Source organism: Pituophis catenifer, unplaced genomic scaffold, assembly GCF_029215685.1.
Source record: "Pituophis catenifer annectens isolate HBS135680 unplaced genomic scaffold, rPitCat1.0.hap2 SCAF_4, whole genome shotgun sequence".
NCBI lineage: Eukaryota > Metazoa > Chordata > Lepidosauria > Squamata > Colubridae > Pituophis > Pituophis catenifer.
In genome coordinates, this window is record NW_027256884.1 from 57404974 (window position 1) to 57418386 (window position 13413).

Sequence of the window (13413 nt, forward strand, 5' to 3'; positions counted from 1 at the left end):
AGAATTTTTTCGGAAAATTTGGCAAAGCCTTTTTCTACTTATCAGTTCGAACATTTGTGAAAAGTCCATCTTTTCTCCAGTTCTGTAAAGGACTTAAATCTTTTGCATCTGCTTATACACCGCCCCCCTCCCCCCGTTATTATTAGCATGGTCGTTTTCAATGACACTGAACCTCCAGGTAGCTTTTGGAATTATTGATAAGCGTGCGGATATAGAGAGATATATTTATTTTCTATGGGTAACACTTTCCCACTTAATCGCAAGGAAAAGTGAGAGCAATAACAACATTACACAAACGTACGTTTCCGATGGCCTTTCTGTGGCTTGCTGGAATTCTCTTTCGGGGTTTTGGGAAACTACAATTAATAAGTTAAAGAATTTGTACATAAATATTTGTCTAGGGTCCCTATAATATCTAGAACACAGAAATCTACAGAAATGACAAACTTGTACAAACACTACACTGAGTGCAATTATATAACATTTCAAATATACAAAGCTCTGGGGTTTTTTCTTTTTCGTATTTTTTAATAACAATGGTATGTACAGTATCGAGTATCACAGTATAGTAACTTAAACAGTCCATATGCTAGCGTTATATTTCCCTTTGGTTTACTATAAAACCCTTGGTTGATGTGATCGGTGGACAAGAGACCAGACCCGTCCCTCCCCAAGTGCTCTACTTGGCTTTGACCCAGCCTTGGCTCTGTCAGCAAGCATCTTTTCTGGGCTGGTGAGAACAGCCTAGGCAAAGAGCGCAACCTGGCCTCCGTTGCCCTTCGTTTTCTTTGAAACCACACCGACCTCCCGGTCTTCTCTCCAGCCTCCCGCAACTCGGGCAGGTGCTTTGCTGACCCAAGTCGACGATCTAGCAAGGAAAAAACTCCCGGCCGAGGAAGGGTGGGCTCCTGCGAATTGGCCCAAGGGAAGCCGCAGAAGTGGCGCCTCCCCGCCTCCTGTCCCCCTCCAGAAAGCGTGCGTCCACTGGCTTCCCTCCCGTTTTGGTCTTGGATTCGTGCCTCGGCCGATTCGCCCACCAACACCACGGGAGCGGCTTAGCACACCTCTTTGCCCGCGCTGTTCCCGGGGAGGATATTGAGCTGCGTGAGCTGCGCCGCGTGCTCCTTGGCTTTCAGGCGCAGCGCCGCAATGCTGGAGGCGCGCCGGTCCGCTGCCGCGGTGGCCGGGTCAGAGAGGCCGCTCGATTGCACGGCGTTGTCCACGACAGGGGCTGGCTGTCGCAGCAGAGCAGCCGCAGTGGAAGCGCTAGTCAGCGGGGCCATGGTGGAAAAGAGCCTGCAAGCAAAGGAGACGCAGGACAGTCAATCTTAAAATAGCCGAAAGTCCCGCAGTTGCTTTTATGGTGGCGAGAGGGGGCTGCCATTTCGGTTTCAATTTTATTCTTTTTGAAGGACGGACGGCTTTTCAGAGCTCCAAAAATCGGGAAGGCGACAACTTGCCAACCTCGAACTGGAGGAGCCTGATTGGGAAATCGCAGGAGAACGAGGAAGTCTCTCTTTTTTTGTCCGCTTTCTGGCCTCCTCCCGGACCGGGGACTGAATCCCGCATTTCCCCTATTTAGGGCGCCTCTTCGGCCTGCAACTCTGCACGCTTCTGACGGGACAGCCTTGGCGGGCCCTTCTGAACCCGAAAGTTGTGGGAGGAGGCTCGAGAAAGAGGAAGATTGAAAAACCTCGATGACGGTGGGCAAAGTCGCGTTTGTAGGTTGGTAGGTAGGCCGTGTATTGGCGATAGTAGTTCGCTTCAAGAAACTAGCAATCGGTCGAAACTGACTTGCACGGAGAGCGAGGCTAGGCAACAAGATAGATGTTGGCTGCCTCGGCTCTTCTTGCCCCTTCCTCCAACCTACGACTGGGGTGACTTTCGATAGACCTTAACCGGTCTGCCGAACTTGCGCTCGCCCTCTTAATTAGGGTGTCCGTCTTTGACAAACCATCCCCCCCCCGTCCGTCTTATGAGAAAGTTCCCAGCGCCCGGATGCCCAAAGCGGGACCCGCCTCTCGGCTTCGCTGCCGCGCAGATCCCCCTCCCCAGCGGGGAGTGCCGTTCTAGCGGATTGCCTCACAGCGGAACTCCAATTACGCTCCGGCAACCCCTAGCAATGACCCAATCTGCGGCATGCTTTCCGTTCTCCTTTTTTCGCCTGCGTTTCTCCCGGTGCTATTCAGCTGACCCTCTTTGACCGGCACGTCGAGAGACACGAGCTCTCCATTAACCAAGGAGGTGATTACTGACATCAGCGCGGCGAGGAATTGAACTGCGGGCCTGGAAGGCAACGGGAGGGACCAACCAAGACCAAACTGGCTAGGCTCTGGGACAGGCTGCCGGGGTTGGAGCCTGGTTTCCGTCTGGAGTGGCTTCTGTCCCCAGCTCACCCGCCGTGCTCAGTGAGAGGCTTTATACAGTTCAACTCGGAATGGCCGCCCTGGCCTTGACTAGGCTAGGCTTTCGTTTGCAGAATGGAGGCCGAGAGCAACTGCGGGGGGCGGGGGGGGGGAGTAGACCTGCAATACCAGTCTTTCTCAGCTGGGAACCTCGTGGTTGGAAATATTAGCATTTAGTCTTGCAGCTCTGGGGAATCTGATAGGTGTAGATAGAAGCCGTTTCAAATCGCCTGGACGCCTTCCTAAAAACGTTGTGTTAAGAGCAAAGGGAAATCTCGCTCAAGAGGATGAGAGGTTTTTTTCTCCCTACACCCACCCTGCTCCTTCACTTGCAGGGCTGCCCTTTAAAATATGTTCAGCGAGCTTTTTAAAACTAATTTTTCAATGTTTTTGGCCGGAAAGAGAGAGCTGAAACAGCAGGCTACGTAGAGTTTAAAGAAAAGCATTAAAGCGCGGGAACAGTGTGATCATTAGGGGGCGTAGTAATCCAGTAACGTTTGGGAAATCGAATCACTCTACTTGTGGAGGGGAAGCAGGAATAGTTTCATTTTCATTGGTAGACATGCCCCGCCCCTTAAAATCTTAATTTAACTAGGATTTCCATTCCTCCTGCAAGAGATAATTTTGTTTTAAGTGGCGTCGTACCCCAATGAATATATTTTCCTTTTGTTCTCCTGTTAATATTTCCCTTGTATTTTCATCTTTCCAGTTTTAATAACTGGAAGACAATTTCTCTATTTAATTAGCTACAGGCTTTTTATTTCATTGTTTGAATTTATCTAAGGAAATGTGACTACAATATCGCCCCTCCCCCTGTCTGATTTATATTTTTTCTAGTTTGGGCTGATTGCCCCCCAAACTAAGGAACTTGGCCGTCTCTCTTGAACACAAGAGTTTTCAATTGCATTGAGTTTAATTAAATATGGCCCACCTGTGATTTCCCTCTTCCCACTTAATGTCAATGTATATTGCAGTTCTTTCTGTAAGCATTTGGAGTAAAACACACTTATAGGGAAATAATTCCCAACCTCCAAATCATTGGGGGAGGAGGATACCCAACTTCTAACAGATGTTTAAACTTAAATCGTCGAAACGCACTTGCCAAAGCTTTTATAAATCGCTGTCCAATTAGAACATAGAAAATCAGACGTGATTCGCACGAGTTTTTTTTTTCCTTCAAATCCATAATTTTAAAAACGATAACTCCTGAAATGTGCAACCCTCCCCAAAGAGACTGAACTCTTACAGCCTCCCAAATGGAATTATTTAGCTACATGAGGTGAATAGGTTGGACTACCATTCACACCGCAGCCAAGCCTACATTGGGTACAGAGAACTTCTGAGTAATCGCAGCCAGGGCTGGACAGCAAATCTGTGAGGTTGAAAAGGGTACATCGGGCCCCCATTCTTAGCTTTCATGGATGTAATCTTGGCACTGAGAATTCTTAGATTTTTTTTTTAATATCCGTGTTCCAAATCCGTAGGATCCCCAAGAATCAACTTGCCCCTAGCTCCGCCCCTTTGACTTCAGAAATAGGTTCTTCTGGATCTACACAGCCCATGCGTACTCCTAGGAAATCCCCCCCCTTTACCCTTGTGCCGCGGGACAAGTTCATCACCTCCTCTGTGGCCCTCTGCTGACCAATTGGAAAGCCACCAGGTGCGGGGAGGGGAGTTTACCTGCCAAAAGCTGGGCTGATGAAGGCCGGGTGCCGAAATACAGCCGCTCCCAGGAAAGTGCTGAGGCCTAGCGGGGTGCTGCTGGGGGGCAAGGCTGCAGAGCCCGGAGGTGGGAGACTGGGAAAGGCGGCGGCGGCGGCGGCGGCGGCGGCCGTCCAAGCGGAGTCGAGAGCTGGGTGGTGAGGAGGGAAAGGACTAGCATCAAGGTAGGGACTGAGCGGATGAGATGCCGACAGCGGGCCAGGGAAAGGCAAGCCGGGTGGGTGGCTTTGAGCACCGGCCTTTTCCCTCTTCCGCCATTTGGCTCTCCGGTTCTGGAACCAGACCTGGAAGCCAAAAGAAAACAAGGGGCAAGGCGATTAGTAAACGCGGCCCTTTCTGCTCCTGCTGCTCGGCGGCCAGCAAACGATCTTCAGAAGCCCGATCACCCGCCTCCGGGCCACGCTGAGACATTGCGGAGGACAGCCAACAAGAGCGGTTCCTAACCTCGCCAGACCCGTCCAGCCAGGGGAAGAGGGGAAAGCTTGCCTGCGTAGTTACTCTAGAAAGTCACCCAGTAATCTAGCGCCTTTCTACTTTTCTCACAGAGGTAGAAAGAAATACGCCTCCATCTCCTGGAAACAGTTATGAAATCTGTCTAATAGACTATGGGTTTCTCATCTGTTCTCTAGAAGGAAGCGAAGCAAATTGGTCCTCTTATTAAGAAAAGTAAACCAAGGCTGCTGGGTGAATGGACCAAAAGTTTCTTCACTCTGTATAAATCCAAAACAAAAGCTCACAGCGGTAGAAAGTCACCTAAATTTAAGATATTGAGAAGCTTTTTCATGGTTTCCTGCGAAATCAGCAGCGCAGACATCTAAATTAAAGATTCTAACAGATAGAGGCATACACTGATTTATTCTCAAGTTCTCCTATTCAAAAGTAAAAATCCAACTGGCTACAATTACTTTTTATGATATCATTAATGCAGCATTTATTTTTTACCTTTTTGGGGGGGATTTAGACTCTTAGCCCTGGCTGGTAAATATACATCGTCCTCCTGTCTTCAATGTATAAAGAAACTCTTGAACATACCGGTATATAAATAATAAATTATTCTGATTATTTATGTTCTGCTGATGTCTATTCTTTATCTGTCCCTGTAAAGCCGACTGAGCCATTGGAATGAGCTTTTAAAATACATTTCTCTTAGTAGAAATAGGCACTTTGTTATTGGTTCTCTATTGGAGGAGTTTCTCTGATGTAGTCTTTTTCTCTCTGCTCTAGATCTGCAGTTCCCATCCATCCTCTGGTAGCCTCACCAATGAGTGGGGATAGTGAATTGGAAGTAAATACTGCAAGACACATGCTGCAATATTCAATAAGCAATATCTAATGTTTCCTGATGTCGTTAAAACTTTACATGTAACTTTCTCTATCCTTCCCTTTTTCAGTGCCAAAGGTTTTGGCAAATGTTTGAATGCTTTTGGCAACTTAGGTGGCAGGTTAAACATGTTGAAGACTTTGATACTTGAGAAAATTAATAACAGTAAATAATATTTTGCCGCTATTCATCTGCAGCATCATTAACAATCTCTGCAAGTCTGCCCTTCCTCTAGTTATTTCCTGAGAAAGAGCAAAAGAGAAACCTTTGTCCGTTCCTATGTTTTTAAACCAAAACTTGGCTAAATGGATTTCCATAAAGTAAGGTTATTTTATATCAGACATTGGCATCTTTTGTCCTGTTGTAAAGTGATGTAGCTTAAGTAGCATAGTCACATTAACAATTACAACAATGTGAAAGGAACAGGAAATTAGAATTTGCTCTCTAAGAATTTTGATTTCACTTCCACCAAATAAAAGAGTTTGGGAAAGAGAAAGGAGGAAAACATTATAGCTGGCAAAAAATGTTACTTCCTTGCATAGCCTGGTTTGCTCTGATCACCTCCAAGAAGGCCCTCCTACCAAGGCCAGCCCAGGAACTCAGCATTAAGGCAATGAAAATGTTGGTATCTCCCAGTGCGCCTTTCCTGTTTCCAACTCAATTAGCTACTCCCCCCCATTCTGCCTCTTATTGAATTAATAAGTCTGAGTATACCCAAAGGTAAACCAAAAAATTCTAATAATTCATATTCTCCTTAATTACATCTTCTCCCATGAATGAGAACAAAGGGGATGGTGAGAAGGAAAGATGGTGATGAGGGGAAGGGGGGTCTCAGTTTCTTGCTCATTCCCTTTTTTAGTTATTTAACTTTCCCACGACTCATTCCCCTGAGCTGAAAATCCTGAGTTGCTGTCACATCTCTGTTTGACAATAGAGAAATGTGTCAACAGAGAGGAGGGAACTGAGCTCTTCATTAGCTCCTCTAATGCGAGAAGCTGTTGTGTATTAAATGAGCCATATGGAATTTATGATGCTTTTGCTGCACTTGGCTTTCTGTGTAAAGTGATTTGCTCAGCACAGAGCCCAAAGGCCGAGCCATCTGTTTTTTGGGAGGAGGGGGGTATGATTGCCCTTCTGCACTGGAAGGAGAGGAAATCAGGAGCAGTAGCTGGCTCTCAGAGATTGGGGCAGGGTTGAGAAGGAAGCCTCCTGTTCTCTTCTGAGTCCTCTTTGCTCTTGCACCAACATGCCTGGCTTGCTCTTTGAGATATTTTTGGAGAGACTAAAAATTGCCAGAAGTGTTAATTGCAGTGGGGAAGAAAGGAAGATTTCTTGGGGACCTCCTGGACATTGTCTCTGAAAGAAAAAAAATTGGAGAAGCACTGCAGTTCCCTCAAATTTTTAACTTAATTTGGGGTGGACGAAAGAGGATGAATCCAAGAGGATGAAATCAATGATGAAAGCATTTCGTTTTGCCCTACTGAGAAGCTCCCCTGTCCAACTGATATCTGGCTCCCACATCAATTTCCAACCCCTCCCCACTCGACTCACCTGCACTCTGGCTTCAGTCAGATCCAGACGCATCGCCAGCTCTTCCCTGGGAGGGAAATAAGTACAAGACAGGTGCTCAGGTGAAACTCTAAAAGGGTCCGGGAACAGGCATAATGAGGTAGAAACTGCAGAAGGCTCAATTCAATTCCAACTTCTTCTCTCTTGCTCAGATCAAAGCGACCCCATCTGCCCAGCTCCACATCAGTCTAGGCCCCTGCTTTTTGTCTTAAAATCTTTTGGTGGTGATGGGATATCCCACACTTTGAGGTTTCTCTGGACCATCCTTCCTCTCCGTTCCTGGGTCAAAGCTGGAAATATTTTACCCTAAACCTCAAGATCGCTGGCTGGTATTAGATGGCCCAAACAGGCTTTACCTGTTGATTTTCTCCAAGCTAAATTTACTTTCCCCTTTTTCTCCACAAAGAAAGAGGGCAGCGTTCCCCAGAAGGAGTCAAGCCCCAGCCCACTTCCTCTCTGGCATCTCCAGCCAAGGCCTTTAATGAAGACTCCCACCTCCAAATACAATGCTGCAGCACAAGGGAGATCCATTGAGCTGCAACATGAGCCCTTCATTGCGATGGTTATTGCAACAATTAAAGCAAATCGGAAACCATTCGGATGTTAGGGAACTGCTCACAATGTGTTTACCTCAAATTCGGGCGACTCCCGGGATAATTGGCTCTCCTTCCACTCGGAAGAAAAGCGCAGTGCCGGCCAAAATGGGAGTCTGGCCGGACTCGAGAAGAAAAAATAGCCAGGGCCTTCGGGCTGCAAAAAAGGAAGCCCCCGGACCGATCTGCAGGAACTATTTAAAGAACCCAGTACATTTCTGCACTGATGTGTGTCCGGGGCAGTGGAAAAACCGACATCACCCCCATGTTCATATATCGGGATTTTGGCACTGGAATCAGACTGCTTGGTGTGCTCCGCTGGCCCATTTCCAGGGAAAAGACGGAGCGATTTTCTGGGTTCTGACTAGGCTAGAAAGGTAGCGTGGGTATCAGTGACGAGATTGGCATTGTAGCACCACAACCGAATTTGACTGATGGTACAGAATAAGTGGCTATAAAAGGCTAGTGAAGAAATCGCCTTAGCAAGGGATCCGTCAGTTTCTTTCCATCATCCAAACGCAGCCCCTTTTCCGAGGAAATAACATGCACTGTGGTAGGTTAACGAATTTATTTCTCTCTTCCTCAGAAAAGAAGAAAAGTAGAGGAAGAATCCCAGATAATTGATAAAAAGGAGAAGACCGAGTAAACTGCCGATTTTACAGACGGAGAATTTCTTCGCACCCAGGAAAATTGCCTACGAACTTGGTAGTTCGTAGTTCAACATGAGTATGTTTCCCCCCTCATTGCCCTTTTAGGGAAGGGACTGAATTGAGTTTTATTTGCAGTGCCTACTTTTGCATATCTGTTGGCAATAGATTGGCAGCATTTGCGTTCCTGCAAAAATGAAGGAATTCCTAAGGAAAAGGCTGAATACTTAATTGATTAATATTATTAATTAATTATCAATTCAGAAGGGTTAATACGATGAATTAAGCTCACCCAAAGCAAATCTGAAGCTAAGGAAAGGCGAAGATTTCCCCTTTCGATGCAAATATTCAGAAAGCCATTTTACTTTTGGATGGAGGCTGGGACCGAAAGTTCCGCCCAGCGCTTCGGGAAAATTCGGTAATTCTCGGCTTGACCGGAGTTTCCTTTCTAAACTGAGGCGCATCCAAAGAATAGCAACGGCTTTCTAGTCCCCAGCTTCATTTTTTTCCATCTCCTATTTTCCGGACCCTGTCCAGAAATTACTACCGTCTGCGAGCAGGCAAGCAAGCCCTTGCAGACTCTGCCAAAATGCTCTGGCCGAACGCTGCCGCCTCGTTCCATATTTTTAGCCTTCGAACGCGGAATACTTTGATCTTTTCCTATCTGTATGTATGTGACTTCCATTGAGAGGGCAGCAACGGAAAACTGTGAAATTGATACCTGACAGCCTAGCCAGAGGCTCAGGGCAAAAATAGATTGGTTTTGCAACGATGTGGTCAAAAATTCGGCCACACCTAGCAGACTAGTTTAGCGCCTGAAGTCCAGAGGAGAGCCAGGCACGCTAATTCGTAAAGGCCGCTGAATTTGGGGAAAGGTGACTGCCCAAAGCACGGTAATAGCGGAAGGGGAGAAGCAAAGCTGGGCACGAAAATGAATTAAGTGGAGGACGACCCGAAGAAGACCCGTGACGCACGTCTCTTCTTCAAATCCTTTCCCTTTTTCCAGCCTTGCAGTACCCTTTCTTATGCCTACCTGTTTCCTCCTTTCGTTTCCTTCTGATCTTGTACAGATAAAACCCGAAACAAATATTTTAAAAACTTTCGCCGAGAGGATTTTATGCCCAGTCGATCCGCCTTTCTTGATCTTGCAATTCTTTCCTCATTCCTAAAAGTTCCATCCTGGCCTAGAAACCCCTTCCCACCCTAGAGCCGCTTGGAGACTAGCTTGTCTCAACGATTCATTCCTTACCTGGTGAAGACATCTGGGTAGTGGGTCTTCTGGAAGGCCCTCTCGAGCTCCTCCAGCTGGTAGCTGGTGAAGGTGGTGCGATAACGGCGTTGCTTCCTCTTGAGTAACCCCTCCTCGGAATCACTGCCCGCAGACAGGCACACGCTGTCCTCACCATCCTTGCCGTCGCCCAGCTCGTCGGTAGGGAGCAGCAGCTCCTCCTTGGGCGAGTCGCCGGCATCCTCGCTTCCCATCGCCGCAGGCCCCATTCCAGTCCCACCCGCGGACCCCGAGCTCCGTCGGGCATCTTTGGCCTCGGTTAGCAGTTCGTCGTCCTCGTCCAACTCCTCATCCAGCTCCTCGGCCTCCTCTTCTTCCTCTTCCTCTTCCTCATCCTCCTCTAGCAGTTCCTCCCCTCGGCTTGGCCTACCGTCGGGGCCGCCGCCACCTCCAGGGCTGCTCAAGTCGTCGAGGGTACGAGCGGTACGCGCAAAGGGCGCGTTCTCCCGGTAGGACTTGCTTCGACTGATGCTGACCTGTGGCGCCTGGCTGATCTTGAGAGAGTCCCACGACGAGGCGGTTGCCTCGGCCCGCGCCAGCAATCGTCCCCCACCAGGCCCATAGAGGCGGCGCAATTTGGGCGGCAGATGCAGCTCGCCCATCTCGAAATCGGGCGGGCTGCCCTTGCCTGGTCCTGCCAGAGACAGAGAAATGCACGGGTCGTCAGTCCAGTAGCTACAGATGGACTTATTGGCTAGAGGAACCCCTCCCTGGAAAAAGTCCCAGCGCCAGTCATCCCAACCTGCCCATCTTCCTCCTCAGCTGTCTAGGTTGAGTCAATAGAACCCAAAGGAATTCCGTTAGAATCCAGGCAATCCCCCGTTTCTGTAATAACAGACAAAGTCCGTTTTGTTCATAAGCTTATATTTGAAAGCAGCAGCAGCAAACAGCATTGCCGGAGAACATCTCCCAACCTCATTTTGGTTTCAAACATTATTACCTTCAAATACCAACTAAAGGGAGTCTCCCTCCTCCAGCTGGCATCTGACACCTATGGGGTTCTGTCAAATTAATTTCCACATTTCTTTGGAGGTAGCAAAGAAATGGCCCTTGACCCACCTGAAATTCCAGGCCGGTGAGAAAGTGGTTTAGAAGAAGCCGAATTCTCTTCCTCTCTCCCTTCATGAGGAAAATCAGAACGAAACATCTAATTTCCTACAAGATTTAGACATTGAACTGGAGTGCCCCCCGCCGTCACCCAGATGTCCTTTAAACTAGGCCTGGCAGGCAAAGGCGCTGCCAAGTTGGAGAAAATACCGGCACAGAACTCTTGACAATGGTTAACATTTGCCATCACAACGCCACCCGTACAAACCCATAAAGTGAGGAGAGCAGAAAAAGAGACCCTCGAATTTGCATCCATTTCCCCCCCTGCCCCCCCCCGCCCGCCCCCGGTTCCGCCTTCTCCCTGAGTAGCGTAAACCCTGCTAGGATTCAGCCCGGTGCACGAGAGAGAGAGAGAGAGAGAGAGAGAGAGAGAGAGAGAGAGAGAGAGAGAGAGAGAGAGAGAGAGAGAGAGAGAGAGAGAGAGAGAGAGAGAGAGACTAAAACAGGGCACATGTGGAGCAGAGTTCTTCGGAACGTGATTCGGCCTTCAACTGTCCGACTGCTCAACTTGGGACTGCCCGAGTTTGGGACCCAGTTACTTACCGTAGAAGCGCCTTCTCCCTATACAATCCCTGGCCCAAGGGTGGAGTGGAAGGGATCAGGTGATATTCAGGACTGCGGGCAAGACAGGGATCTGCCTTTCATTTCTTCGAAGCTACGTTCCCTCCCTTTTCCACCCTCATTCCACCCTTCTCACCTTGCCCGGCCTTGTCCGGCTCCGTCCGGTTGGCCAGAGGCGGCAGATTAGGAGCTGCTCCTAGCAGCCGCATCTTGCAAGGGCTCCTCCTGCCCAGGATGCTGTCGATGCAATAGGAGGAGAGCAAAGTTGGAGATTTACTTTTGCATTCGGGCCTCTCGGAGCAACTCTCTTCTTGGTATTGACTGCTCATGGCTTTGGCTTGCTTGTACTCTCCCGGGCCGTGCGGGGGTTGAAGTTTGGCTGGGGCTGGTACCCCTCCCCCCACTAAGCAGCAGCTGAAGCTCGCCCCTCTTCCTGCCCAGGACACGAGAAACCAGGGTAGTGACTGCGCTGCAATCGCTTAGCTCTTGATTCCCTCTCCTCCACGTGCTGTAAGGCGCCCTCTGATTGGCTCTTGCCAGAGGCTGGGCAGCCTCTGGCTTCAGCCCAAGGCAAAATGCGGCCTGGATTGTGGAGAAGGGGAATGGTACAGGTTGAACCAAGTTGGGTGGCTTTCCTGGACATCCTTCTTGCTGCAACTAGCAAGAAGAACTAAATCACTTTTTCCATGAAAAGGAAAAGACAACCCCCCTCTCCCCTAATGCTACAAGGAATGGGTAGGATTATCCCATGTACAGTACAACAGATCTCGACTGCATTGATTAACGTAGAAACTTGTTTGCTTCAATTATATTTTGGTTACAAGTTTAATTGCAATATTCATGATAGCTTCCCATTATTAATTTTAAGAAATAAATTGTTGAGACTTAGATTTTTGAATGAATCACTGGATTACTTTCAGTCGCTGATTTTCTTTACAAAGCAAACCTAATAGTAATTCAGAGTGCAAACCCGCATGTACCCATTCAGAAATCGATCATAGTTATTTCTTGGGCACTACGTTTAGAATTGCATCCTTAACTTCAGAATGCACATACAGACCGTAAAGGTTCATACACTAATATTTATCTAGACAAAAAACCATTTACAATTAAGAGGATAAAGCAGCCGACAAATTGATAGGGGAAAACTTGGCGGGTCATCCGAATCAGCATATTATTTTGATTTTGTGATGTGTTGGTAATATGTAACTTGTTGGTAATATGTTTTATAATTCCTGTGGGTAGGAATTATAAAACACAGATCTTCATAACCCACCCTTCCTTCCTTCCTTCCTTCCTTCCTTCCTTCCTTCCTTCCTTCCTTCCTTCCTTCCTCAAAGCAAATCCGGATCTACCTAAGATTAAAAACGAACATAGTTGGCACAAAACGGTGCCTTCACTGAAATAATCAAACTGGGGGATTTGGAACCCAGCTATAGAATTTATTCACCCCTGAGACAGAGGCCAAGGCTCCCTGCCTAAAGATTAAAATTGGGCAACTGGGAAAAGCCTTTCACTTTTTCTAAAATAACTCTTTCTTTTTGATCTACACGTTTTCGCTGCTGTTATGCAAGAACCAAAACGACCCGAGATCAGAAACAGTTTAGGCACTGTGAGGAACTGATGGGTAATTCCAGCTAGCTTCCTCGATGCGCAAGTTCATTAAAAAAAAAAAAACTATAATAGGGTCAATGACATCTTGTTTCAAAGCGACTATCTGGGAAGCATTATGGATTAGGAACTGAAGGTCGCTGAGTATTTTCCTCAGACGGTCAGGATCAGTGCCAAAGACTGCAAATTTGCTCTGCAGTTATTTTTATCGGGCAAGTTTCCCCGCTACCTTCCAAAGAGAAAAGCAGGCAGAGAGAGCAGCAAGGAGCAAGGAAACTATGGTTGAAATCCAGGTTTGGGACAAGGGAAAAATTCCAGACCTGGTTTTCTTCTCACTGAACCTCTCTCTCGGAGCGTGTCAATTTTTTTTTTACAAAGATAGCTACTTGAATCACTTACAGTTCGTATTTAAAAATATAAGGATTTATAATTGGAATCTCTCTTGTGCACTCGCCCTCTTTTACTGTAATAAACATCTGGATGACTGTTTGAAATGCTAATAGGAGAGCAGCGTTCCGGTGCCGTGGCAGCAAAACTGTTTCGCGGCGAAGTAGAGAAGCGAAGGAAGGGGAGCACCGCGCCCGCTTCC

General features: G+C 47.7%; 1 protein-coding gene across 1 annotated transcript; it reads right to left on the minus strand.

The window, feature by feature from the left end:
• Positions 1-1055: 1055 nt before the first annotated feature.
• Positions 1056-11542, minus strand: ARX (aristaless related homeobox). The gene is made up of 5 exons (XM_070943340.1): positions 11350-11542; positions 9507-10179; positions 7000-7045; positions 4086-4411; positions 1056-1296 (listed from the first exon to the last, which is right to left on the minus strand). The coding sequence occupies exons 1-5, from the start codon at positions 11540-11542 to the stop codon at positions 1056-1058; spliced, it is 1479 nt and encodes a 492-aa protein (XP_070799441.1).
• Between the last annotated feature and the right edge of the window lie 1871 nt (positions 11543-13413).

Bases quoted from the DNA above. Each gene is read 5' to 3' on its own strand.
- ARX (XM_070943340.1), bottom strand. From the start codon at position 11,542: ATGAGCAGTCAATACCAAGAAGAGAGTTGCTCCGAGAGGCCCGAATGC. The intron at 10,180-11,349 runs GTGAGAAGGGTG...TGTCTCTGGCAG, and splicing joins GCCGGACAAGGCCGGGCAAG to GACCAGGCAAGGGCAGCCCG. The intron at 7,046-9,506 runs GTAAGGAATGAA...TTTCCCTCCCAG, and splicing joins TACCCAGATGTCTTCACCAG to GGAAGAGCTGGCGATGCGTC.